The sequence below is a fragment of the Pseudopipra pipra genome, chromosome W, assembly GCF_036250125.1.
Source record: "Pseudopipra pipra isolate bDixPip1 chromosome W, bDixPip1.hap1, whole genome shotgun sequence".
NCBI lineage: Eukaryota > Metazoa > Chordata > Aves > Passeriformes > Pipridae > Pseudopipra > Pseudopipra pipra.
In genome coordinates this window covers 21,453,702-21,478,616 of record NC_087580.1, presented here as the reverse complement: position 1 = coordinate 21,478,616, position 24,915 = coordinate 21,453,702, and the positions used below count along the sequence as shown (strand labels likewise).

The 24,915-nt window shown below is 52.1% G+C and overlaps 2 protein-coding genes and 1 long non-coding RNA gene across 3 annotated transcripts in view; 2 read left to right on the top strand and 1 right to left on the bottom strand.

Annotated features, from left to right (window-relative positions):
* LOC135405273 (zinc finger protein 501-like) overlaps nt 1–24,915 on the bottom strand; it is a 40,906-nt gene that overhangs the window by 7,173 nt on the left and 8,818 nt on the right. The gene's annotated exons all lie outside the window — the stretch shown is intronic.
* On the top strand, nt 8,654–12,578 carry LOC135406349 (serine/threonine-protein kinase pim-1-like). The gene is made up of 6 exons (XM_064640756.1): nt 8,654–9,397; nt 9,491–9,541; nt 9,747–10,113; nt 10,754–10,930; nt 11,198–11,347; nt 11,542–12,578. The coding sequence occupies exons 1-5, from the start codon at nt 8,654–8,656 to the stop codon at nt 11,302–11,304; spliced, it is 1,446 nt and encodes a 481-aa protein (XP_064496826.1). The 3' UTR covers nt 11,305–11,347; nt 11,542–12,578.
* Nucleotides 13,247–18,257, top strand: LOC135405648 (uncharacterized). Its single transcript, XR_010425904.1, has 3 exons — nt 13,247–13,341; nt 13,845–14,168; nt 14,810–18,257. It is a non-coding gene; the product is annotated as an uncharacterized LOC135405648 (long non-coding RNA).

Below are 24,915 nucleotides of genomic sequence, written 5' to 3'. Positions count from 1 at the left end.
TGACCAAAAATGCCCCCCCCCCCCGCTCACAGAAAGGCCAAGGGCATCTGGGGACACACTGGGGACAGTTGGGGGGATTTGGGGGGCACTGGGGGATTACTGGGGGGTACTGAGACACACTGGGGGGAACCATGGGGCACTGGGAGGGACTGGGGGAGAACTGGGGCACACTGGGGTCACTGGTAGAGAACTGGGGAGTTACTGGAGGATTACCAGGACACACAAGGGGACACTGGGAGGTTACTGGGCCATACTGGGGGTTACTGGGTGCTCACTGGAGGATCACTGGCTCATACTTGAAAGCAGTGGGAGGTCACTGGGACACACTGGCTGGTCACTGAAAGGGTCACTGGGAAGTCACTGGGATATACTGAGGGCACTGGGATCCCCTTACCCAGATGTGGTACATCTCCTCACGGATTTTGGGGGGCATCACTAGGACCCCTCCCCTGGAGGCTGAGGGACCCCCCTGAACCCACTGCTGGGCTTTAGGGGACTCCACAAAATCCCCTCAAAACCCCTGAAATCCACCCCTCGATCCATTGAAACCTCCTCGAGGTCCCCTCAAATCCCCTCAGAGACCTCATCGCTCCCCAGCACCCCCTAAACCCTCTCAGTGACCCGCAAAACCCACTGAGACCCCCTAAGCCCATTCAGGGACCCCCAATCCCCCTCACGGACCCTCAGAACCGTCTGAGACCCCTTAAACCCCCCAGAGACCCCAAAACTGCCGAAAAGGTCCCCGCAAAGCCCCCCAGGACCTCCAAACCTCCTCACAGACCCTCAAAGCCCACCTGGGACCCCCCAAATCTCCTCAGAAACCGAAACCCCCATCAGAGCCCCCCAAAACCTTTCAGGGACCTTCAACCTCCCCCCTGAGTCCCCTTAAGACACTGAATCCCCTCCGGGACCGCTCAAAACGTCCCCGGGAACTCCGGAACTTCTCCGCTAAGCCCTCCCGAGCCCTCCAGCCTTTCCACCCACAGCCGCGCTCCCCGCAGCCCCCGAGGGGATCCCCAGAGCCCCGCTCTCGCCGCCCCCCCGCCAGCTCTCACAGTTCAGCGCAGAGGCCGCCCCGCCGCCTCCTCCGCCATCGCGGCCACGCGGACAAAATGGCGCTCGCTCCGCGCGCGCACCGCCTGGACTGACCCGCGCCGCAGCCAATCAGCGCGCGGCCACGGCCCCTGCCCGCCCCCGTCCCGCGCGGGGCATTGTGGGAGTTGGAGTCCTTGCAGCGGGACTCGATAGGACGAGTTTGGTTTTTAGTTTTTCTATCTTCTTTTTTTTTCTCCTTTTTCTTTCTTTCTTCTTTATTTAGTCCCCTTTTTCCTTTTTCTTTTTTCTTTTTTTCTCTTTTTTCTTTGTTCTTTCTTTTGGTTTGTTTTTTTTTTCTCATTTTTTCTTGTTTTTTCTTTCTTTTTTTTCTCTAAAGTCTAGACAACTTTAGGAATAAATTTAAAAGCCAACACAGTGCTATAAATGTAGGATGTAAATGTAAGGAAGTAGTAATGAAATCTCTGGCAAGACTTCACTCCTACTGTGTTCAGTAATCCTTACCACATCATAAAAATCTGCTTTCTTAAAAATGTGAGAAGAGAGTTGATCCTAGGAATAAAAGTTATGAGCTGGGAAGACAAGAACAGAAAAGCCCTCGTTCTGAAACAGTCACAGAAAAGGCAAACAACTGAGACACAAATATTAAGTGATGAAAGAGAAGTCACACAAAGAAATATTTTAGAGATATGCAGAAGAATTACAAGCATTGCTCCATTTTGACTAATTCTTCCTTACTTTATTTGCTGTGATAAATAGCAAAACTGTCTGCTTAAAACTGGGAGAATTTTACTGATTAATACACCACAGACCACTGAGGGTTTGTGTGCCAGTTCTGCTTCTCACTCGTTCAGTAAAGCTGAGCAGAACTTCTGATCACACAGAAATGCCAAGTGGCTGCAGACTGGGCTGGGAGGGAGCAAATCACCCTGAAAAACGAAGTCCCAGTGCTGCCTGGGAGTGCAGAAGAGCAGGGACGGTGTCAGGAAAGACATCTCCTGAGAGGAACATGAACTGAACTCAAGTCCAGTTTCCTTTTGTCTTCTATCCAAGTTATTTGGGAGACAGTTGTGACAGTTTCTCTCTGAAATGCAGGTAGAAGGCCAAATCTTGATTTCCTTGGCTTTGGCATGACTGATGTATTTGGGTACCTTTTTATTCCCTCACTTCAATTCTATGGCAAGACAGCAGAGAACTCTGCAAAAAGGTTTCTTTAACACAAGTTGAAAATTCAGAGGTTATTTTTAGTTTGAAAAAAACTTGTACTCTTGGCTTACTTTGCATAAAGGTCATATTCACTCCTCTGATGACAGTAAAAAAGCCAACAAACAACATCAGAAATCTCAGACATTAGGGTATGTTTGGCAAGTACCATTACTATGGAAAAGAATAAACTGCTGTATCTTCCCTTTCTCTCTCCTTTTCTCTCTCCAGTTTCAGTGACCTTTGTGTCTCATTGTCTCACAATTTTGCAGGTATTTACATTTTCCACACCTTACAGCACAAGGATATCCCCTTTTATGTGGTAGCCAAGCTGATGTTTGCTTGGAAACAAGCTATAGGAAGGAAAAATATTTTAATTATGCAAAGGGTTTCAAGAATTCAGATATAAAATTTCAAATTTTTAAAATTCCATTTCAGATCTTTTTTGAAACCTCAGAGAAAAATCCCACAGAGTAATTTTTAACTGTAACTGGAACCAGCAATAAAGCAAAAGCACTTTTATGTCTATCATGTTTAAGAAAGATCATCTCTGGTTTTGTCCCCAGCTAAAGACGGGAACAAAGCAGTGATTTGATTCCCTCTACATTTCAGCCTCAGCAAGATCTTAAAAGAACCTTCATTTTCCCCCACTTCAGCTTTTTTTTTTGTTTCCTAATGTGGAAAGGTGATGAAAATGTCACAGGGTGACAGAACTCTGCTGGAGGAACACAGAGTTCATTGCAAGCAGAGGAACTTCAAAGCTTCCTCAGCTGTGCCAAGTGGCTCAAACCTTCAAACCCTGTCCCTTCACTCAAGTGCTTTGTGATGACCAGGCTCACTTCCATAATCTGCATTCAAGGGCAGAAAATACAGAATAACATGACAACAAAACCCCAACCAACCATCAAACAACTCACAGACATTTGCCTTTGCTGACAGTTAATGAAAATGCCCTTTTATTCTGAAAACTGTAGGGGCAGGAGTTGTCAAAAATAAAAAATATTAAAAAGGGAGCTCTTTAGAAAAGCAGTGCAAACCACAGGAGTAAAGTAACATAAAAATGGATCCAATTCCTGTACTTACATATATCTGGGAAATGGTTCTAAAGAGAAAATTCACAGTGTGATTTTTCAGATGTCTTCTGTAGGTTTTCACCAGGAATTTCAATGTCATTTTATTGTAGAATTCCTTCAACAGAAGAACCTAATTTGTCACATAAATAAGGTTGACTTTAATTACAGTACTGAAAAGTCCAGTTGATTTACACAGAATGAAAAGAAAAACCAACACAAAAAAAAACCCCAAGCATGAATACCCTTGAGAATATATAAAAATGGTATACTTCATCTAAATTGTGTCCTTTTCTGGACTAGATTAGCTGTCTCTGATAGAATACACCCCCATTCACAGGAAAGAAATGAAATACATAATACACCTCTCACCTTCACAATATGTTAACTATACAACTGTTTTCTTTCTCTAGTTCCTAAAGTTAACCAGGTGACAAATTAGAAGCCAAAAAGAACAATTTTGGTAGTGAGAACTACTAATGCAAACCTATTCTTCTGAACTCCCAGTCCTCAGCTGAGACAACAAATCACATTTTGTTCAACAGAGTGTTTGTGGAATTGTTCCAGGCACAGAAAAAGCACTTTTTCACACTCACCCCCTGGAGGCCTGACAATTGTTACAGCATCACTCATCAAGCTGCCCTGGCTGTTGGATGCATTCACTTGCACTGTGGAGTTAGAAAATGGAATCAGGCCTTTAATGGTACCAATACATTGAATTTCCTGCTGCTGCAGAACATCTGAGTGTCATTTACCACAGAATAATGAGCATTATCTGTTAGGAAAAAACAAGAAAGGGGGAGAAGAACAAATGTTAGACCTTGTGTCTGCTACAATTCACTGTCTTTAGGAACTAAGTCTTACTCCTACTCAAAAGAAGAGTTGCTGTTTATACCAATAACACACACACAAACACACAAGAAATTTTGGTTATTGGGTAGAAAAAAATATTATTCATCATTTCTCCTGCTTTTGGCAACAGTTTATGGTACCTGTAAACCTTGGAAAATAACCCAACCAATCCATGAAGCAACCCTGCAGCTGCAGAGCTGACTGCTCTATACTGCAAACAGGAGCCAGCTCTCAGAAATTACTGATCTTCTGGAAAAGCTGTGGGATAACTGCAAATTCCAAACATTACTGTTAATTCTTGTGCCTCTGATACACTGGTAACAATTTCTGAATTCACCAGAAAAATGCTCACTTAGGAGTTTATCAGCTAACTCATTGCACAGAGCAGAAAGTCCCCTGCAGTAACACCTGCTTTCCAGCACGGCCTGCAGTCCCCTCACAGGTAAAAGGATTGGAAGCATTCAGCTGATCAGCTGAAACCATCAGGGGACACCACAGAACCTCCATGTCCTCTGCAAACCTTTTAAGGTCTCAAACCTAAGATCAGACAATATTCTGCCCTACAAAAATAAAGAAACCCTTTCCAAAACACCTACTAAGACTAGAAAATAAAAACAAATTGCATGTCAGGTCATAATTTTTTTCAAATCAATGAAGAGTTCACTCACATATCTGAGAGCAAAGCTGAGCTCATTTAAAGATTATCCTGTATTTCCAACATATAAAGCCCTCTATAAATGATTAATATTATTACTAATGTTCATCATTCCATGGAGAGCTCTCACAGTGAATCAAAGGAAATTCTCTGTTACAAACAACAGCAGAATCACACAAGTCTAAGATCACAGGTATGAGAATGACATTAAACAGTATATAACCATTAAAAATATTGTAAGTGAAGTCAGGCACTGTCACAGGCAGCAGACTGAATATTCATATCCGAGTCCTCTACAAAACCCAGATAAGACAGAATTACAAAAACCCCAGAAAATCAACATTTTAATTAATTTTTTAAAGGAAACTCCTTGGATTTACATTTTTATTCAAGTTTTAAATGAGCTGTTAAAACTGAAATGTTATTAAATCTGAAATCGGTTTTCCAATCTCCCACATTTCCAGGATGTGCTCTAACACGTGTGTGTGCAGCACATTTCAGTCCTGCTCACAGGACATTTCACCACAGAGGAGTGATCTGCATTTTCTTCTAATTTGGGGATTCCTACAAACAATCTCTGATTTACTCACGGTCCAAGTCCAGGCAATTCCATGATTTTGGTGTTCACAGAGTGGCACAAAGGGTGTTTGCAGTGATTCTTCTGGTAACACATGACAAACTTATTTTCTGAGGTTTTGTGGAGGGGGGGCAGTTTTGTAAAACTCTTTGTAAACCTGCCTTGTACCCAGTCCCTTCTTGCTCCAATTCTCCCTGGATGACACCGTGCCACAGCACCAGAGCCCCTGGACAGACTCCAGCAGGGTGAAGGTGGGATGGTTTCATGGAGCCTGAGGGATTCAGTTGGGATTTCACTGAAGTTTACACAAGCCCCAGACCCCATTTTAGACACAGCAATGAAGGCAAAGCTTCTTATCCTGCCAGAACCACCACGTTTGACACATTCCACACACAGAATCCTGCAGGAGCAAAGTGATTTTGTCTGACATCACTCTCATGGACCCAGGCTGCTCAACCAGCACCACAAAAATGCATCCACAGTCCTTGAACTCAGCTCTTCAATTGGACATCAAACCCTCCTTCTGCACCTTTGTGAAACTGTCCCTAGTGACATGAAATATTCAGGACTCAGCTGGCGGTGGAAAAAAAGATGCATTTTTTAAACATTTCCCCTCCAATGTCTAGGAAAGTTTAAAAATTAGTGTTGACAGGTTGGCACATAGGAGAGATTCAAACTTTAAGCATAAAAGTGGGTTGCCTAGTAGCAATTTGGGGGCATTTGGGGACATGTTGGGGACAGTTTGGGGGCTTTGCGGGGCACTGGGTCATTACTGGGGGATACTGGGACACACTGGGGGGAACCAGGGGGCACTGGGAGGGACTGGGGGGGAACTGGGGCACACTGGGGGACACTGGGAGGGACTGGAGGTGAACTGGGGCACACTGGGGGACACTGGGAGGGACTGGAGGTGAACTGGGGCACACTGGGGGACACTGGCAGATGACTGAGGAGTTCCTGGGGGATTACCAGGACACACGGGGGGACACTGGGAGGTTACTGGGCCACACTGGGGGTTTCTGGGTGCTCACTGGAGGATCATTGGGCCACACTGGGAGGCAGTGGGAGGTCACTGGGATGCACTGGATGGTCACTGAGGGGGTTACTGGGCCGTACTGAGAGTCACTGGGAGGTCACTGGGTTGTACTGGGGACACTGGGATCCCCTTACCCAGATGTGGTACATCTCGACCCTGGACTTTGGGGGGCACCACCAGGCCCCCTCCCCTGGGGGCTGGGGGACCCCCTGAACCCCACTGCTGAACCCTCCCTGTAGGATCTCTGTGTGCTGAGTTTCGCGGTCTCTGGGGTTCAGGGCGGGCATCAGGATCCCCTTTCCCTGAGGTCGGTCCGCCGGGCCGGCAGGGGCGCTGTGGCCCGAAAAGAAATGGCGGGTCCAGCACGTGATGCGGGGCCTCATGGGAGTTGTAGTTCTTTTATGAGCTCTCCGCCGGCGCGCCTGCGCAGTGCAGCCAGGGCGTTGGAAAAGCCCCCGAGCCCCGCAGCCCCCAAGAGGGCTCCAAGGCCCCGCGCTCTGCCCCTCGGGAACCCCCGAACCCCTCCGCTAAACCCTCCCGAGCCCTCCAGCCTTTCCACTCACAGTGCAGTGCACCCGCCGCCGCCTCCTCCATCACTTCCCCCCAGCCAACATGGCGCTCTGCGCGCTCCCCGCCTCCAGAGAGACCCCCACAGTCAATCAGCGGGCGGTCTCGCCCAGGCAGCGGGCGAGCGGGAGAGGAAGACTTTGAGCCTTCATCCCCTGCGACCACCCGAGAGGAACAGCAGAGAGAAGTGCGCAGGCGCCAGAAGGCGCGTCCCGAGATTTACATGGAACACCGCCCACTCTGGGGTAGCTCGGGAAGATGTAAAAATGTGCAATGAATATGGATGAGCTAATTTCCCAGGAACTGGAACAGCCCTGTGTGTGCAGGGACACGGGTCAGGGGGTGCTCCCCCAGCAGCCCTCTGTCCCCACAGCAGGTTGGGAGCTCAGGGGGCCACCCCGGACCCCCCTTTCCCACCCCCCTCTGCCCCACAGGACCTGTGGAGAATCGTGACCAGAGCAAGCACAGAAAGGGTTACAGAAGCAGTGGACATTCCCAGTGCGGATCTGCCCCCTCCCAGAGCCCCAGGGAACCGCTCCAGGGCCCAACTGATGGGGGACAGGGGGGACCCATATGGGAACCCCCCTCCCTCTGTCCCTCTGCCCACTGTCCAACACCCCTTTTCTCCCCTCTCCCACCCCTTTCTCATCATCCTCACAGTCCTCAGCTCCCTCCCTGGCTCGGTTTGGGGCTGTTTCTTCCCCTCTACCCTGCTCGGTTTCAGAGTCTCAGCCCCTTCCCTGCTCAGTTTGGAGGTCCCAGCCCCCCCTTTTCTCCCGTTCTCCCCCCCTTTTTCCACTGTCCCCTGAAGGGAGCTGTTAAATATTGGGTGCTGAAAAAGCTGCTACATCGTGTCCATTCCAAATTAAGCCTGCATTTATTAGGATGGACTGGCATCCAAATGGCAGCAAGAATAGTCTTCTTATTCTCTTCTTTTTAATCCTCTCTGCAGTCGCCGGTTTTCCCCTCTAAGAGGGCAGGAAAACAGGAACAGCCCTGGTGTGGTCGGGGAGCAGCGCTGACCCCAAAGGGCTGCATTTCCCCTGCCGATCGTCCTGCTCTGCCCTCCCCCGGGGCTGGCTCTGCCTGGCGCTGGCCGGACGTGCCGGGGCTCCTCACTGAGCAAACCCCTTCCCAAACTTCAGGGGCAAGTCCAGACCCCGGCTGGCCTGGGAGGAAGCGACAGCAGCGCGGGCCGAGCGGGCGGGATGGGGTCCGAGCAGCGGCGGGAAGTTGCAAACTTGCCAGCAAAGAAGTCAAAATAAAGTGAAGCAGCTAAAAAAGCCCGTGGTCTCGGCATGGGTGCGGGAGGAAGGGGAGCTCCGTGACTCCAGCCGGGGCTGCCCCCGGGGCGCGCGGGGGCCAACGGGGAACGGACAACTGGACAAACGGACGAACCGACGAACGGACCAACGGCCCCGGCGCTTCGGCAGCAGCAGCGGCGGCAGCAGCAGCGACTCTAGAGACGAGCTCTCGGTCTTTCTCCTGCTCTTGCTCTTCTTCCTCCTCTCCCTCTCCCGGTGTCCCACTGTCCCAGTGTCCCTCTCCCGGTGTCCCTCTCCCGGTGTCCCTGTCCCGGTGCCCCTGTCCTGGTGTCCCTGTCCCGTTCCCGGTCCCCCCTCCCCTTGCCGGCCCGGGCCATGGCCCCGGCCGTTCCCCTCTGCCGGGCGGGGCCGCCCCGTCCCCGGCCCTGGGCGGCCCGGCGCGGTCCCGCCCTCGCCCGGCTCCCGGCGCGCCGGCTGTGGCGCTGCTGGGCGCTCCTGTGGGGCGGGCTGTGGGGCGGGCTGTGGGGCGGGTTTTGGGGCGGGCTGTGGGACGGGCTGTGGGGCGGGCTGAGGGACGGGCTGTGGGACGGGCTGTGGGGCGGGCTGAGGGACGGGCTGAGGGACGGGCTGTGGGACGGGCTGTGGGGCGGGCTGAGGGACGGGCTGTGGGGCGGGTTTTGGGGCGGGTTTTGGGGCGGGCTGTGGGACGGGCTGTGGGATGGGCTGTGGGACGGGCTGTGGGATGGGCTGTGGGACGGGCTGTGGGACGGGCTGTGGGGCGGGCTCGGCCTCGCCGCCCCTTGGCTCCGCCCGGCTCGAGCCCGGCGCCTGCCGGGGCCGGCGGGGGACGCGGGCGCCGCGGCCGCTGCCGCCTCCTCGGCGGGTTCCCCGGGCAGAGCTCCGCCGCCGCTGCCCGCTGCGGGTGGGGAAGCCCGGCCCGGGCCGCTCGAGGGGCGCTCGGGGGCCGTGCCGGGCCCCGGCCCGAACGCTGACGGCCACGTCTCGCCCGCGCGGAAGGCGAAGGGGCCCCTGCAGAAGCGCTACCGGCTGGGTTCGCTGCTGGGCAGCGGCGGCTTCGGCCGCGTCTACGCGGGGACCCGCCTGGCGGACGGAGCCCCGGTGAGTGCAGGAGGAGGAGGAGGAGGAGGAGGAGGAGGAGGAGGAGAGCGGGACGGGCGGCGAGCTCAACCCGCCCTTCCCCTTGGCTTGCAGGTGGCCATCAAAGCCGTGCCCCGGGATCTCATCCGGCGCTGGGGCGAGCTGGTGAGCGAGCGGGGCCAGCGGCAGAAAGCGGGGCGGGACGGGCGGGGACGAGCCGAGGCCCGGCAGGGTGGAAGCCGCCGGGACACCTGGAGGGAGAGTGGCCGTGGGGTCGGTGGGGGACGGGGAGCATCCAGGGCTGGCAGAGGGGTAGCAGGCAGACAGGCACGGCATCAGCCCCACTGACGACTCCGTGGTCCCCCCGCAGCCCGACGGCACCCTGGCACCCCTGGAGATCGTGCTGCTGGACAAGGTGTCCAATGGCTTTCGTGGTGTCATCCAGCTCCTGGAGTGGTTCGAGCTCCCCAACAGTTTCTTGTTGGTGATGGAGCGTCCGGAGCGCTCTCGGGACCTCTCTCGCGTAATCACGGTGTGGAGGTTCCTGCCGGAGGAGATGGCGTGGGGGCTGTTCCGCCAGGTGCTGAAGGCCGTGCGGCACTGCACCAGCTGCGGCGTCCTGCACCGGGACATCAAGCCCCAGAACATCCTCCTCGACCTGGCCACTGGCGAGGCGAAGCTCCTTGACTTTGGATGTGCCACCTTCCTTCAGGACACCGTCTACACCCAGTTTGCAGGTGAGCCCACAGCCGGGGGATGCTCCTGGTGCCGGGCACCGCATGGCCATGCCCGGGTGTGGCACCAGAGATTGCCCCTTTTGCTGAGGGGGAATAGGATTAGTTCTTCAGCCAAGTTGCTTTTGGATGGGGCTGGGGGGTGATTGTGAGACGGGCCCTGGCCTTGCTGACAGCCTGTGCCACCCACCCTGTTCTGGGCTGGGTGTGGGGCAGGGGGGAGCCAGCCTGACCAAAACCCCCGTGAGGGTAGCAGAGAAGGGGGTCAGAACTGTGCACCAGCTGGCTTGGTGTGCAGGTGAGGAAGGGCTTGGGCTGCTCCACTCGCCTTGTTTGCCTTGGCTTATGATGAATTGTTGGGGGCAGTGCAGTGGGGCGGGGAGAAGGCATGGCTTTTCCTCACCACTGGCTGGGTTTTTCCCTTGCATGTAATGGTTGGGCCTTGCCAGGGCTTCTGCTGCCCTCTTGGACACCAGTGGCTTCTTCTCCAACCCCAAGTTTGTAACCAAGAGTCAGGGGCCGGTGAGAAGGCAGTGGGGCACAGCGTGTGCCACTGGGGCAGGCCCCACATTGCCAGGGATGCTGGGGTGAGGCTCTGGGAGCAGGCAGCATCCACCTGATGAACTCTGTCTGTATTCCGTAGGAACACCGTCATACAGCCCGCCAGAGTGGATCTGCTTCAAACGCTACCGCGGCGAGGCGGCCACGATCTGGTCCCTGGGCATCCTGCTCTACCAGATGGTCTGCGGGAAGCACCCGTTCTGCAGAGGCACCAACACCATCTGGGACCAGCTCCCGTTCCCACCACGGGTCTCTCGAGGTGGATACCAATCTTTGTGGCACGGGGGGAATAACGGTGTTGGGAGAGGGCAGCGGGCTCACGAGGACGCCGCTCTTGAAGCTGTTTGTGTCCCATGGGTGGCTGGAGGAGGTGGCCTGTGTCCTGCCATCCTGCTCTCCTCCAAAAGGGAGAATCAATGGAGAAGTTTGGGCACAGCTCTGAGCACAGCCAGCACAGCCTGGGCACGTGGACAGTGGGACAAAGGGACAGGATCCTTCTCCAACTGACCGGCCATTTTCCCCCCAGGGTGCCAGCACCTTATCAGGTGGTGTTTGTCCATCCGCCCCTCGGACAGGCCATCACTGGAAGACCTATTGTGCCATCCTTGGGTGCAGGGCATTCACCTGCTCTAGAAGACAGGAGAGATCCATGTGCTCACTTTGATCCAGGGGCCTGGCAAGTAACACCTCCACACATCTCTTGGCAATAAGAAACAAAGAAAACCAGATTTTTTTGTCATGCCTGTAGCACTGAGGGGGGATCATCACATGGGAACATGCACCTCTTTGTGCTGGAGCTGGGCTGCAGACCCGGTCTCCCAAGTGCTGGTGGCCACCATCCAACCTGGTTTTGCTCGTCCCGCTTCACAGACAGCTGGGCCCTCGGCAGAACACTGACAGCCTGGTCTGGCCCCCAGGGAAGGAGAAGGGGCCTCTGGAGAAGCTGTGCCGGGTGGGGCTGCTGCTGGAGACATCGAGGACGACGTCAGGGATGACAAGCTCTTTGTTGTTGACCTGGACACCGGCGAGCTGAAGATGATGGACTTTGATTCTGGCCCCTTCCTCCAAGCCGTGCTCCACACGCCGTTTGCAGATGAGTCCACACCCAGGGGGTGCTCCCGGGCATTGCTCAGCCTGGCTGGGCACCGAAGGTTCCCCCTTTGCTGGCGGGGAACCCGATGAATTCTTCAGCCGGCTGCCAAGCTGCTTCTTGGCAGGAGGGTGGGCTGGGCTCTGGGCTGGGTGTGAAATGGGAGCCCGGCTCTGCCCCCAGCCTCTGCCACTGCCCCTTTGCTGGGCGGGGCTGGGGCAGGGGCAGCCAGCCTGCCAAAAACAAACCCCCGTGGGGGGAGCAAAGGTGGGGCTGCAGAACACCAGCTGCTTTGGGCTGCAGGCCAGGAAAGGCTTGGGCTGCCTTGGCTTAGGAGCCTTTCTTTGGGCCAATGCAGCAGGGCAGGGAGAAGGCCTGGGTTTTCCTGAGCTGGAGGAGGTGGGGTTTTTCTTTGGCCTGGAGGGGTTGGGCCTTCCTCAGAACCCTGACAGAATGTTAACATTTTACCTTTTTGTCTTGTTTCCACTTTTTGTTTGTAATCTCTTGTCATGAATTTGTTGTTTGTTTTTGAGGGAAGAGTTGGAGCTGGTGCCCAGTCTGGATTGGGAAGGGCTGGGACCATCCCTGGAGAGGATCTGACGTCCCCTCTGAGAAGGCTGAGGACATCCTTTGGGACACGCTCTTCTTCCAGCAGCAGATCTTGTGAGGTAGATCCTCATCTTGCCCATCTTGTCAGCAGGAGTGGGATAATGGCTTTGGGGAGATGGCAGCAGGCACATGAACATCCCGCTCTTGCAGCTGCTGAGGAGGTTGATCTCCTGGGCTTGGCTGGAGGAGGTGGCACCTGTGTTGAGTAATTTCTGAAATGCAGTCGATCTGGGATGACCCCAAATGACAGTTTAGTTTTCACCTTGCTCGAGCTGTATCTCAGCTGTTCTCTGAACAGTTCTCTCCCCCACCTGCCTGTTACTTCCCAACTGCTCCCTCTTTTCCCTGCAACGAGTTCCCAGCTCATCATGGTCTCCATCAAACCACTGATAGAAGAAATAGAAACTCTACTCCCAGTACCCTGGAGTGCCCAAATGAGGAACAATGTCATCCTGGAGAAGTCCTAGAGAATTAGATAAGGGATGTCCCAAACCAGCAGGATGTAAACTAAGCCCTGTGTACCCAGATAAAAGAAACACAGTGGTGCTGTGCTGCTCAAGAACTGAGCAGCACAGATGACACAGAAGGCCTGGAAGGACCAGAAAAGGACTTCCAACAGGGGTGTGACTATGTGAAGCAGAGTAATGAATATGTATTAAGTAAGCAAGGCTATCAAATGCACATGTAAACAGTGTGTGTAATAAAAAACCCTGTCTGTCATTTGGCACACTGGATTAGAGGAACTCTCCTCTGAGCGTCCAGCATGCTGAACAAAGAAGAATGCCCTTTTTAACATCTCCAAACTGGGGTTAAGAAGTTTGTTTCTGCTGCTTTTGGGTGTAATTTTTGGACCCTCCAACAGGACACCTCTGCCTGATCTCCCATGGATCTGAGGGATCACTGGATCTTCACACCAGCACCAGGACTTTGCTGGAGAAGAGCACAGATCCCCAGCCCAGTCTGGGACACAGGTAAGATCCCACTGGATAATAAGGCATTCTTTTTGGGAATCCTGCCCATGTCAAACGTATGGATCTTTCAGCACACTGGGTGGGTTCTTTAGTATTTTGGGAATCCTGCTCATCTGAGACCTATGGATCTTCCAGCCCTTTGGGTGGGTTATTTGGTATTTTGGAATTTGGTATTTGGCTTTGTTTTATCGATCAATATTGTTGTGTTCTTATTTGTTGCTGTATTGTAACATTTTGGATCTACTCTTTAGAGATGGGGAGTGGGCAATCTGAAGGGGGAATTGTGAAGAGGTCCCCATTTTGTTGCATTTTGCAATTTTGGATGAAGTTTGGCGGCCCCCCCAGAGGAACAGCTCCCAGGGAGAATTTAATGAAGTGTTGGAATCAATGGGTGGCTGTTCTGGAACATTGAATTCTAATCCATTGTTACAGTTGGTGCTGTTTCAGAACGGGAACAGAAGTGGAAGGAGGTTATGTCTGGTGATGTGTTTTTCACTTTGCAGAACCCTGTGAAATGGCAGAAGGATTGTGGTGTGAATGCAGCACCCTCAGAGCCCTTGGTGTGAGCCCGGAAAGGAAAATCAAGGGAAATGGTTAAAGCCTTGTTGTTCAATGTGGAGCACAGGAGAACTTTGTTCTCATTGTCTCCCCGATAAGGAGGAGGACTCAGATCTTCTGGTTGGCCCCACGGGCAGGTTGAGTGGGGGAACAGAAAATCAAGATGCAGAAACCAATCTTGCAGGGGAACTGGCATGTGAAGAGGCAGATTTAGCATGTCCAGAAGGAAAGGGAGAGAGAATGTGTCAGAGAGAGAGCAGAGAGCTTCAGTACAGCTGCAAGAAGAACTAGAGCTGAACAAGGAGGGGTGGGAGTGGCCCCCCTGTGTGATAGAACCCAGACTAAATGGCAAAAGCCTTCAAAATGATGATTCAAACCCAGGATCCGGGCTAGAAGGATCCTATGTTAGAAGTGTTGTTTGGTAGTAGGGAGAAAGCAATGGTTGTTAAAACCAGTCAGAGGTTTTGGGAAGAGCAGATTTTGGTGGGGAATATCCAGGGTACATTGGACATTCCCTTTCCCACTGCGGATCCTGAATGGGATCCTAACATCCCTATTTTTAGAGAAAGGTTCAATAGATAGCTGCAGTGGATGTTGTCTGCAATGAAACATGCCAGGCCAAAGGCAATGAACACGTCAAAATTCTCTGCAATGAAGCAGGATCACAGGGAATAGCCTACTGAATTTTTAAATCATCTGGAAGAAACAGCACAAAAATATACTAATATCCATCCTGAAACATGGGGGGAAGGACTCAACTGGCCCCCATATTTGTGGGGCAGTCCTCAGATGTGGTTAGGAGGAAATGACAAAAAGCTGAGGGACAAGATCAAGATAATTTAGGGACATTGTTGGAGGTTGGGAGAATCAGCAGGAATCAGCTAAGCAGGAAGGAGTTGCAGTTCTGGAGGAAATCCCTGAGGAAATGGTGCCCCCGGGGAGAGGAAGAGGATGAGAGCATGGGCAGCCTACTTCAAACATCCCCCCCAGGAGACTTGGGATCAGTCCCTGTGCATCCTGTAAGAAAGATGGACACTGGAAATGGGATTGTCCACAACTGAAACTTCAGAACCCTCCGAACCCTCTCCTGGCATCACTGAAGACGACTGAGGGGGCACCAGAGGATTCTTCCCCATCAGAACATCTGGTTCCAGCCAAGCTAAGTACAATTGGTTGTGGCTGTGGGAACTTGTTCCTCTGTGTTAAATAAGGGAAAATGAAACTCAAGTCACAATTCTGGAACAATTGTCTGGTGTGCCAGGGAACTGGGAAACTGGGCCATTTTTAATGCTGTGGATTTGAAATTGGGAAAACAGTGGTTGGCTCCCCAGTGTTTGTATTTCCCCAATTCCCCAAAGCCTCTGCCTGGGAGAGATCTCTTGGCAAAATGAAATGCCACAATCCAATTGAAAAATGGTAAAATATAGGTTATTATTGCAGAGCCTAATTCTGTGGAAGATTCTAGTTTTGCATGAGAGTCTCCAAAAGCAGAACTAATCCATCTGCCAACGTCACCTTGGGGATGCAGTGATTCCAGTAGGATGGGCTGGAGAGGTGCCCCCCTGATCCAAAAGAGCAGAACTGTGAGAATTCCAGTGAAACCTGGAGCAGGGTTGGTCAGGCCAAAGCAATAGCCTTTGAAAATGGAAAGTTGTGAGGGATTCTCACTCTCTGTAGAAAAACTGATGAAATTTTGCTTGTTAAAAGAATGTGAATCTAAATGGAATGCTCCAATTTTGCCAGACAAGCAGGCAAATGGAAGGCTATCCCAGTTAGTCCAAGACCTCAGAGCTATAAATAATAGAGTAGAAGATATACAAGCAGTTGTAGCGAATCCTTACACTTTGCTAACTCCCCTAAATGAAAGTTTAATGTTTCACAGTATTAGATTTGAAAGCTGCCTTTTTCTGTCTCCCTTTGAGTTGTGAAAGTCAAGAGCTTTTTGCTTTCAAATGGGAAAATCCAAAGACAGGGAGGAAAACCCAGCTGACTTTGGTGGTCCTCCTGCAGGTGATGCCAGCTCAGCTGATGCTAAGGAAAAACCTCAGGAGCAGTTAATTGAGTGTGAGATAAGGAAAGGGTTTGATTTGTGCCAAGGCACAGATGTTACAGGATGCATGCCCGCTGTGCCTGAGATGTTACATTTTATAATACTACCTGTCCAATCCCAAGTGTTTCCACCCCGTAGCCTTTGCTCTGGTCTGCTCCGGGCCCACTCCCTGGGAATTGAGTCTGGGGTGCATTTCGGGACCCTCTCTTCATCCCCATCACCATCCTCAGAGCACAAAGGGTACACGGTCACCCAGTTCTTGACTCTGTTCTGTTGTTCAGGCCAAGATAGGAGTGTTCTCTAAACAGCACAGGCCTTGCCTTGACAAGAGACTAAACATTTCTACTGAATTCAGGGGTAGGATTGATATGGGGAGCATGGAATGGGGTAGGAGGGTTGAGGAATGTGTAAACTAAAGGGTGCTAAAGGGTGAGGAATACAATATAGCTACTTCTAAAATCTACTATAATTACATATAAAGCTTATAAAAATTAACAAAGTCAAAAAAAAAACTAAATAGGGCTTAAGGCATCACAGGGGTTTAAAAATATCCCCCCAATATTTGGAACTCAATTGGCAAAGGAACTGGAGGAATGGAAAAGTCAAACCCCTCTTGGAGCCTTGTTCCAGTGTGTGGATATTTTGATAGCCACTGATGCTGAGCAGCAATGTTGGGATCAGACACTATGGAATTTCCTTGGACTGGGTGGATATGGGGTGTCCCAAACACAAAGTGCAAGTAGTCCAGACCCCAGGAGCCTCCCTGGGCTTTGGAATTCTCCAAGGACAAGGGAGGCTGGGCCAGGAAGGAAAGAAGCAACCTGTCAACTGCCCCAGCCCCAGCAAAGGAAGCCCAGAGCGGGATTGCTTCCAGACTAGAGGAGAAGTGTATTGGGGCAGAGCTGACTCAGGAGACAGCCCCTGGGAAAGTCCTGGTTGGGAATTGTTTCCCAGTGGGGGCAGCTTTGTCCAGCGTGGAAAACAATTCTCTGGATGCACAGGAACTCCCCCAGCAGGTCATGGAACTGGGGGCACTCCTCTGCAGTGCCTCAGCCCAGAAAGCAGAACCAATTGTGCTCACTCCAGCTTTGGGATTGAGTCAAGGAGAACAAGTTAATCCTTGGACTTGCTTGAAGATCTCCAGAAACCAACAGAGGCTGCTGTCCTGCACTGCAGAGTGCACCAAGAGGGGGAGACCAAAGCAGAACTGGGGAATCATTTGGCCCATAATTCTGCCAAAGAGGCTACAGAAAAAGGCACTTTAGAGAGTAAAGTTTTGTCTTTAATAACCCTGACAGAGATACCTCTCCCAGTAGAAAAAAATTAGTCTAGTGCTAAGGATTGTCAACTCATTGAAACCTTAGGAGCAAAATTTGCTCCAGGAGGCTGGGCAGTTACCCCAGGTGGGCAAATAATAGTCCCTGAACCAATCTGGTGTGATCTGGTGGATGGGGAACATGAGGGTATTCCTTGGAGTGAAGCAAATCATTGAAACATTTGCACAAGTGGGTTATAAGTCCAAAACTGCCCCCAATTGTACAAGCAGTGAGTCAGCAGTGTGGTGTGTGAGAGAAATGATCCAACCCCTGCCAATGCAGTGGGAATAGGTGATGTAAAGTGTGGAAATGTTCCAGGTGAATGTTGGCAGATGGATTTGACTGAATTGCCCAGAAAAGGGGGGTGTAAAGATCTCCTAGTCTTGGGGGATACCTTCTCTGGGTGGCCAGAGGCTTTTCCTTGTTGCACTAAGCAGGTTTGGAAAGAGACTGCAATCCTGTTCAATGCAATCCTCCCTGTATTTGGGATGCCTTTGGGAATGTCATCAGAGGTTCCCACTTGACTGCAGAAACAAAATGCTTCACTCTTGTTTTGCTCTTCTGAACACAGTTCAAACACTGTTGACATGGGAGGAAAATTTACATCTCTTTTTAGTGCCAAATGTGATCCAAGTGTTGTCTAAAAGTGTCTGTATTAAGTAAGCAAGACTCTGTAATGAACATGTAAACTGTGTGTGTAATGTAAAGCCCTGTCTGGCTGTCACTGAGGTGCTGAGGCTGAACAACAGCCCCTGAGCCAAAGCTGAGCTCTAGATGAACCTTCCAACCTAATGGGCTGTGTCTCCATGTATCTGCTCATCAGCTAAAACTGGGTCTATTTGTTGGTACAAATGTGCTGTGATGGGACTCCACCTGTGTATCTGCTCCTGAACAGACAGGTGTGCTTATTAGTCAGATCTGTTAGTCTGGGCTCATTAGTGAATCCTGTTTGTACCTGTTCATTAACGAAATATGTCTGATTGTGAGCAAAATGTGATCTTTATCCTTCTGTATCTGGAGAGTGGTCAAGGCCATGGCAGTCGATGTCTGGCCTTGTTTGGCAGCAGATGGGGCAGGGGGAGCCTTGGTTTGGGAGAAGTAGAACATTGCTCCCAGTATTCTGCTCTGGCCAAATAAGGAACAATAGAATCTTAGAGAAGTCCTGGAGAATTGGATCAGGGCTGGAACTCAAGCAAACAGGATGTGAGCTGAGCTCTGGGGACCCAGAGAAGATCAAACCAAACATGCTGGTCTCTGTGGGGAAAAGCAGTGATGCTGAGAACCGAGGTCAAGAAGGGGACACCTGACTTTGGGGGGGCACCAGATGCCAAAAAACCCACCAGAGACCCCCAGAGAAGACCCCAAATGACCAAACAGGTACTTGCAATAGGGGTGTGACTGTGTAAAGCAAAGTAATGGACATGTGTTAAGTAAGGGAGAATATCCAATGCCTCTGGAATCAGTGTGTGTAATCCCAAGCCCTGCCTGTGTCCCTGAGCAGGCTGGATTAGAAGAACTCTCCTGCAGGCATCCATCACGCTGCCCTAAAGAATGCCTGCTTCTTAACACCCCAACTGGGGTGAAGGGCTTGGGTTCTGCTGCTTGTGGGGATCATTTCTGGCCCCCAGGTGGGAACCTGTGCCTGATCTCCCGTGGATCCGAGGGGTCTCTGGATCTTCACGCCGGCCCCAGGACTTTCCTGGAGAAGAGCACAGATCCCTGGCCCAGTCTGGGATGTGGGGAAGATCCCATTGGATAATAAGGCATTCTTTTGGGGAATCCTGCTCATGTAAGATGTGTGGATCTTCCAGCACTTTGGGTGGGTTATTTGGTATTCCACGATTTGGTGTCTGGCTTTGTTTTCTCCACTGATCATTGTTTTGTGTTTGTATTTGTCTCTGTACTGTAACATTTGCACAGGTGGGTTAGGGGTGCAAAACTGACCCAGTTGTACAAGCAGTGAGTCAGCAGTGTGGTGTGTGAGAGAAATGATCCAACCCCTGCCAATGCAGTGGGAAAAGGTGATGTAAAGTGTGGAAATGTTCCAGGAGAATGTTGGCAGATGGATTTGACTGAATTGCCCAGAAAAGGGGGGTGTAAAGATCTCCTAGTCTTGGGGGATACCTTCTCTGGGTGGCCAGAGGCTTTTCCTTGTTGCACTAAGCAGGTTTGGAAAGAGACTGCAATCCTGTTCAATGCAATCCTCCCTGTATTTGGGATGCCTTTGGGAATGTCATCAGACAGAGGTTCCCACTTGATTGTAGAAGTGGTACAAGAAGTCAAATCAGGGATGCATTATTCCAGAATTCCAAAGGCCAGAGCCCCTTGGGTAATTGAGAGGTTGTCTGAGAAGAAACAAAATGCTTTGGTCTTGTTTTGCTCTCCTGACAATAGTTAATTGGGTCTTGACTTGGGAGCAAAATTTACATCTCCTTTTAGTCTCAAATGTGACCCAAGTGTTGCCTCCAAGGGATTGTTGGGTGTGCACTCATTTACCTGAAAAGACAAGAAGCCATTCACCATTTCTGCCTCCCCTATTCTGGCAGAAATGATTCCTGGTCACTGGGTGAGCACTTGTGTTCCCCAAAAAGTAGACCCAGCAGTTAGTGTGCAAGTACCCCCCCATCTCTGACAATCCTGCCTGTGTCCAAAGCTGTGACCCCCTAAAGGGACAGGAGAACTGGATTGTGTTAATGAAAGGGGCACGTTTGTGGGAAATCACCCCCAATGTCCTCAAACCCTTCCTGCTGGGGAAATGACTGATCCTTGGCCGGTCCCCAATGGAACAGGGTGGTGTTGGCTGTGTGGAAATAACACCTGTGAAGGGTTGCCCCAAAGCTGGAAGAGCATTTGTATTTCAGCTTGCATCATGACTCAGTGCTGTAGCTGTTCTAATGCCTCGAGCTGTAAAATGAAATAAAGCTCCAAAGGCACTCCATCCCTTCAGGAGCTTTGTCTGAAGAAAAGGAGGGATTTGATGTGGGACATGGAACACTGCTCCCAACATTTCTCTATGGCCAAGGAAGGCAAACCATAATCTTGGAGAGGTCCTAGAGAATTCGATCAGGGATGTAACTAAGCAAACAGGATGGAAGCTGAGCTCTGTGGGCCCAGAGAAGATCAAACCCAAACGTTCCAGTCTTTGTGGTGAAAGGTAATGACACTGTGTCTGCTCAGAACCGAGGTCAAGAAGTGGACACCTCAACTTTGGGGGTCACCACATGCCAAAAAACCCCACCAGAGACCCCTGAAGAAGACCCCAAAGGACCAACTAAGGACTTGCAATAGGGGGTGTGACTGTGTAAAGCAAAGTAAGGGAGAATATCTAAGGAATATAGAAACTGTGTGTGTGTGATATAAAGCCCTGTCTGCTGTCCCTGAAGTGCTGAGGCTGAACAACAGCCCCTGAGCCAAAGCTGAGCTCTAGATGAACCTTCCAACCTACTGGTCTCTTTATCCATGTATTTGCTCCTTAGCTAAAACTGTGTATGTTTGTTGGTCAGAGATGTACTGTGTGAAAAGACTACCCCTGTATCTGCCCATGAACAAAATAAATGTGCTTATTAGTGAGATCTGTGAGTCTCAGCTCATTAGTGAATGATATTTGTATGTGTTCATTAATCAAATCTTATGTCTGATTGTGAGCAAAATGTGATCTTTATCTTTCTGTCTTTAGAGAGTGGTCAAGGCCATGGCAGTGGATGTGTGGCCTTGTTTGGCAGCAGATGGGGCAGGTTGACTGCCTTGGTTTTCCCCTTAAGCCCTGGCCAGGCTCTGGGTGGAACCCAGGAGGAGAAGGGAGCCAGATGGTTTTGCACACTCGTAGCTCTGTGAGCTTGTTTCTGCAAGGCCAGAAAAGCTGGACCCCCTCCCAGCAGAGATGGAGCCCTCCCCTAGGAGTGGACGCCCTGGGTGGGATTTCCCGTGCCCGGGAGGGGTTCTCCAACCCTTGGCTGCGACCGGGGCTCCCCCGCTGCCGTGCGGGCCTGGCTGAGGGGAACAGATGAGGGAACTGGGCAGGGACTTTTCTACTCACTCCAGGCACTCTTGGTAGGAACGATGAGGTGCGTTACTGAGCTCAGCCCTTTGTCATTCTTTGCTGCTTTGCACTGCAGTAAAATTACACACTTGTTCTCCAAAGTTGGTGTCGGTGTCTCTTGTGCTGACCCTCGTCGTGGGCAAAACAGTTCCATGGGGCCCTGCAGTGTCACAATGGTCCCCTGATTCCATCAGACAACATTCCTAATGTACTGTCTAGACTAGAGGAAAATCACAGGAAGAGCCCTGGTTTGTTAGGACTTGCTTTGTCTGAATGAGCCCCGTGGGGCTTTTGGTGCTGAGTCCTTGAACCTCAGGTACTGAGGGGAGATTGCACAAACCTTTCCATTAGTCAGAGTCAGAAGGAGAACCCAAAATATCTCAAAGCATTAATGGGTCCCACTGAGGGGCATTCCCAATACAGGCTCCTCATGGACTCGCTGGAAGAGAGAATTGGAGGCCATGATTGCACAAAGCTCTCAAAGGCTCAGTTTCCAAAGGAAGTACCAAAAATCCCTAAAAAACCTGGAGTACCTACTGACAGAGCCTCTCAAGGGACTAATTAAAGCAGATAATTGGAGAACATGATTGAACAAACCTCTCCTAGATTCAGAGTCAAAAAGAAAGGCAAAGGACCTTAATAAACCTTTAGTCCCTTCAAGAATTAACGAGCCCCATTGAGGGCCCTTCTGGACCAAGACTCTTCAGGGACTCATTAGAGCAGAGAACTGGAGGTCAGGATTGCACAAACTTCTCTTGAGATTCCAAAGCAAAACCCAAAGGCCTTGGAAAACCCTGCAGTCCCTTGAAGCCTTCAGGAGCCCCCAAGGGCCATTCCTGACAAAGCCTCCCCAGGGACTCTCCAGCAGATCCTTGGGGGCCGTGAGTGCAGGGAGGCAAAGGCTCTGTGCAGGCAGCTGAGATGTTGAGCCCAGCCTGGCTTGGTTGGAGGCAGCAGAAAGGCCCAGCCCTGACCCCCAGCCCGGGGAAGGCAGATCCTGTCCCTCCCGCCTGGCTCAGGGCTCTGCCGGGGGCACTGCCTTGGGGGGTGACGCTGAGGGAAGGACAAGGGGGTGCCAGTGCCCAGCCTGCCCGGGCCCTTTGCTGTGCCCTGCCAGCAGCAGCCTCCCCGTGCTGTGCCCAGGCTGCTCCTTTCAGCTGTGGGCACAGACAGGGCCCAGCTGTGCCTGCTGCTGTCCCATCCTGCGCTCAGCACGAGGGACGGGGCAGCCCAAAGAGAAGCCCCGTTGCTGGAGGGAGCCCAGGCCCTCGGGCACAGGGGATCTCCCAGGGCCTGTGCCAGCCAGGGGCCTTGTGCTGGGCTGTCATAGGCCAGGGCAGGGGCAGCTGGAGAGCCCCTGGCCCAGCCCTGAGTCACAGGCTGAGCCATCAGCTCCTGCTGAGAGAAGGGACCTCACAGGCCCTTCCCCAGCCACCTTCCTGCTCTTGGCCTGTCCCCTCCAGGGGCACAAGTGACCTCACAGCCCCTTCACAGCCACCAGCTTCCTACTGGGTGATGAGTTCCTGAGGCACAACTGACCCCTTGATACTGTACCCAACCATCCCCCTCCTTGTGGAGGACCACACACACATAAACTTGTGTCCTCAAAATTGTCCAGTAGATTCCCAGGATTTCCATAGGGAGATGTTCCTCACAGGAACTGCTGTGTTTGCACTGGTGCATTTGATAGCTCTACTTCTGCCTCTCTCTCTATTCTCCTTTCAAAGAGCTCTCCAAGGAAATGATTCCTTGAACTGTAGAATAGCAGAGGCTGGCAGAGCCCCCTGAGCAGCCCTGCCCTGGCTGTGGCTGGGCTGCAGTTCCCTCTGCCCAGAGCAGCCCCTGTCCTGCTGGGTTGGTGCTCGTGGCTGCAGCGCTGTTGGTCCCAGCCCAAGGCTTTGGCTGTCCCTGGGCAGTGCTGGCCCCACAGGAAGCGTCTCTGCAACCACCCCACCCAATGGGCTGGGCTGGGCAAGTGTTTCACAGGGGACATGGCTGGGACAGCTGGGCTGGACTGACCCAAGGGATATTCCATTCCATGGGATGGCATGATCAGCAATAACTGAGAGAGGAAGGGAGAAAGGGCAGGGAGGAGGGGGAGAGACATGGATGCTCTTTATTAATACATTTGTCTTCCAAAGAAACCTCTCCATGGACTGAATTCTTGCCTCCCAGGGGTTTTCTTTGTTCCTGCCTGTGGCCTCTGCTTTTTCCTTCCCCCTCCCCAGTTAATCTCCCTTTATGTTGACCAGTGATTTTTCCCCTGCTTTCCCCCTGTTGTCTGACTGAGGAGGGGAAGTGAGGGAGCAACTTGGTTGTCACTGGATGGCCAGACAGGTTTAACCACAGTCACCTTGCCCAAACCTTCTCTTACAGGCACCCCCAGAAATGTCAGGTGTCCACACCTGAGCTTGGTCACGCCCTGCTCACCCCCTCCCCCAGGGCTGTTCAGAGACAGGAGTCCTTCCCTTGCACACAGTTCCTGGCAGCAGGGCAGTGTCTGCCTGGGCTCCTGCTGCCACTGCCAGGGGCTGGAAGCCCCTCAGCCCTGGGGGCTGTCAACTGCTCTGCCCCTGTCTGAGATGCCCCACGGCCTGAGGGGTGGACACAAGGAGCTCTGTGCACAGAAGCACATCCCAGGGCTGCATCCAGAGGCTTTCCCAGGGCATGTGACTCTCCAAGTGAGAGCTTGTCCCTCTGGATTTATGGCCCCCCAGGAACAGCTGATGTTTGTGCTCACTGGGGTTCATCTCCCCACACACACATAGTGCCCACACTGAAGTCTCCTCAGGACTAAGCAAAGATGGATTTTTGACCTGGTCACTTGATATCTCTCTGTGGAGAGACAACCAACCTCTTGCAGGTGGGGTGAGAGGCCAGGGCTGGGAATGGGGGTGGCAGGGGCTGCTCTGTGACAGTGGCCCTGGGGCACCTTCCCAGGCTGTCCCTGGAACAAAGACACAGCCCAGCCCCTGCTCTGCTGCTCCCTCAGGGCTGTGCCAGGAGCTCTGGCTGTGCCAGGACACTGCTGTGTGCCCCCACCCTGCACACCCCCACTCTCAGCTGGGCACTGGCATTTGCTTTGCCAGGGCATTCCTTGGGCACATTGCTGACAGGGACTGTGGAGGAAGAGCCTGAAGCCCTCCTGCCCTGCCCTCAGGAGATGCCCTTGGCTGATGGAGCTGCTGGTGTGGAGCCCAGCTCTGTGCCAGCAGTGCCAGGGCCTGTCCCTGCCTGTGATCCCAGCACGGACACGCAGCAGGACTGTGCCCAAGCTGTTAAGAAGGGGTCACCCAGGAAAGCTGTCCATGGAGTTGCTGCAGAGACCCAAGAAAGAAAGCAGCGACCTCTCAGACATAAGAGGACTGAGACCAATTCCTTTGATTGTGGTGGTGGGACCTCTGGCCTGGCATCACAAAGGTCAGACAGTGAATACTCTGACCAGGAACAGGAATGGAGGGTCCCTGCCTTCGGCCAGGAGGAGGAAAGGGATGGTCGGGTCTGCTGGACTGGGTGGGTTGGATGGCCTGGCACGTGGGATCCACAGATGTAGATAAGGGTGCACAGAGCACACTGATGCCATCGAGGCACAGAAGTGCAGAACCCATCTG

Excerpts from the sequence above, each read along its gene's own strand:
- LOC135406349 (XM_064640756.1), top strand. The coding sequence starts at position 8,654 with ATGGCCCCGGCCGTTCCCCTCTGCCGGGCGGGGCCGCCCCGTCCCCGG. Across the intron at positions 9,398-9,490 it reads GCCTGGCGGACGGAGCCCCG|GTGGCCATCAAAGCCGTGCC; the intron begins GTGAGTGCAGGA and ends CTTGGCTTGCAG. Across the intron at positions 9,542-9,746 it reads TCCGGCGCTGGGGCGAGCTG|CCCGACGGCACCCTGGCACC; the intron begins GTGAGCGAGCGG and ends GTCCCCCCGCAG.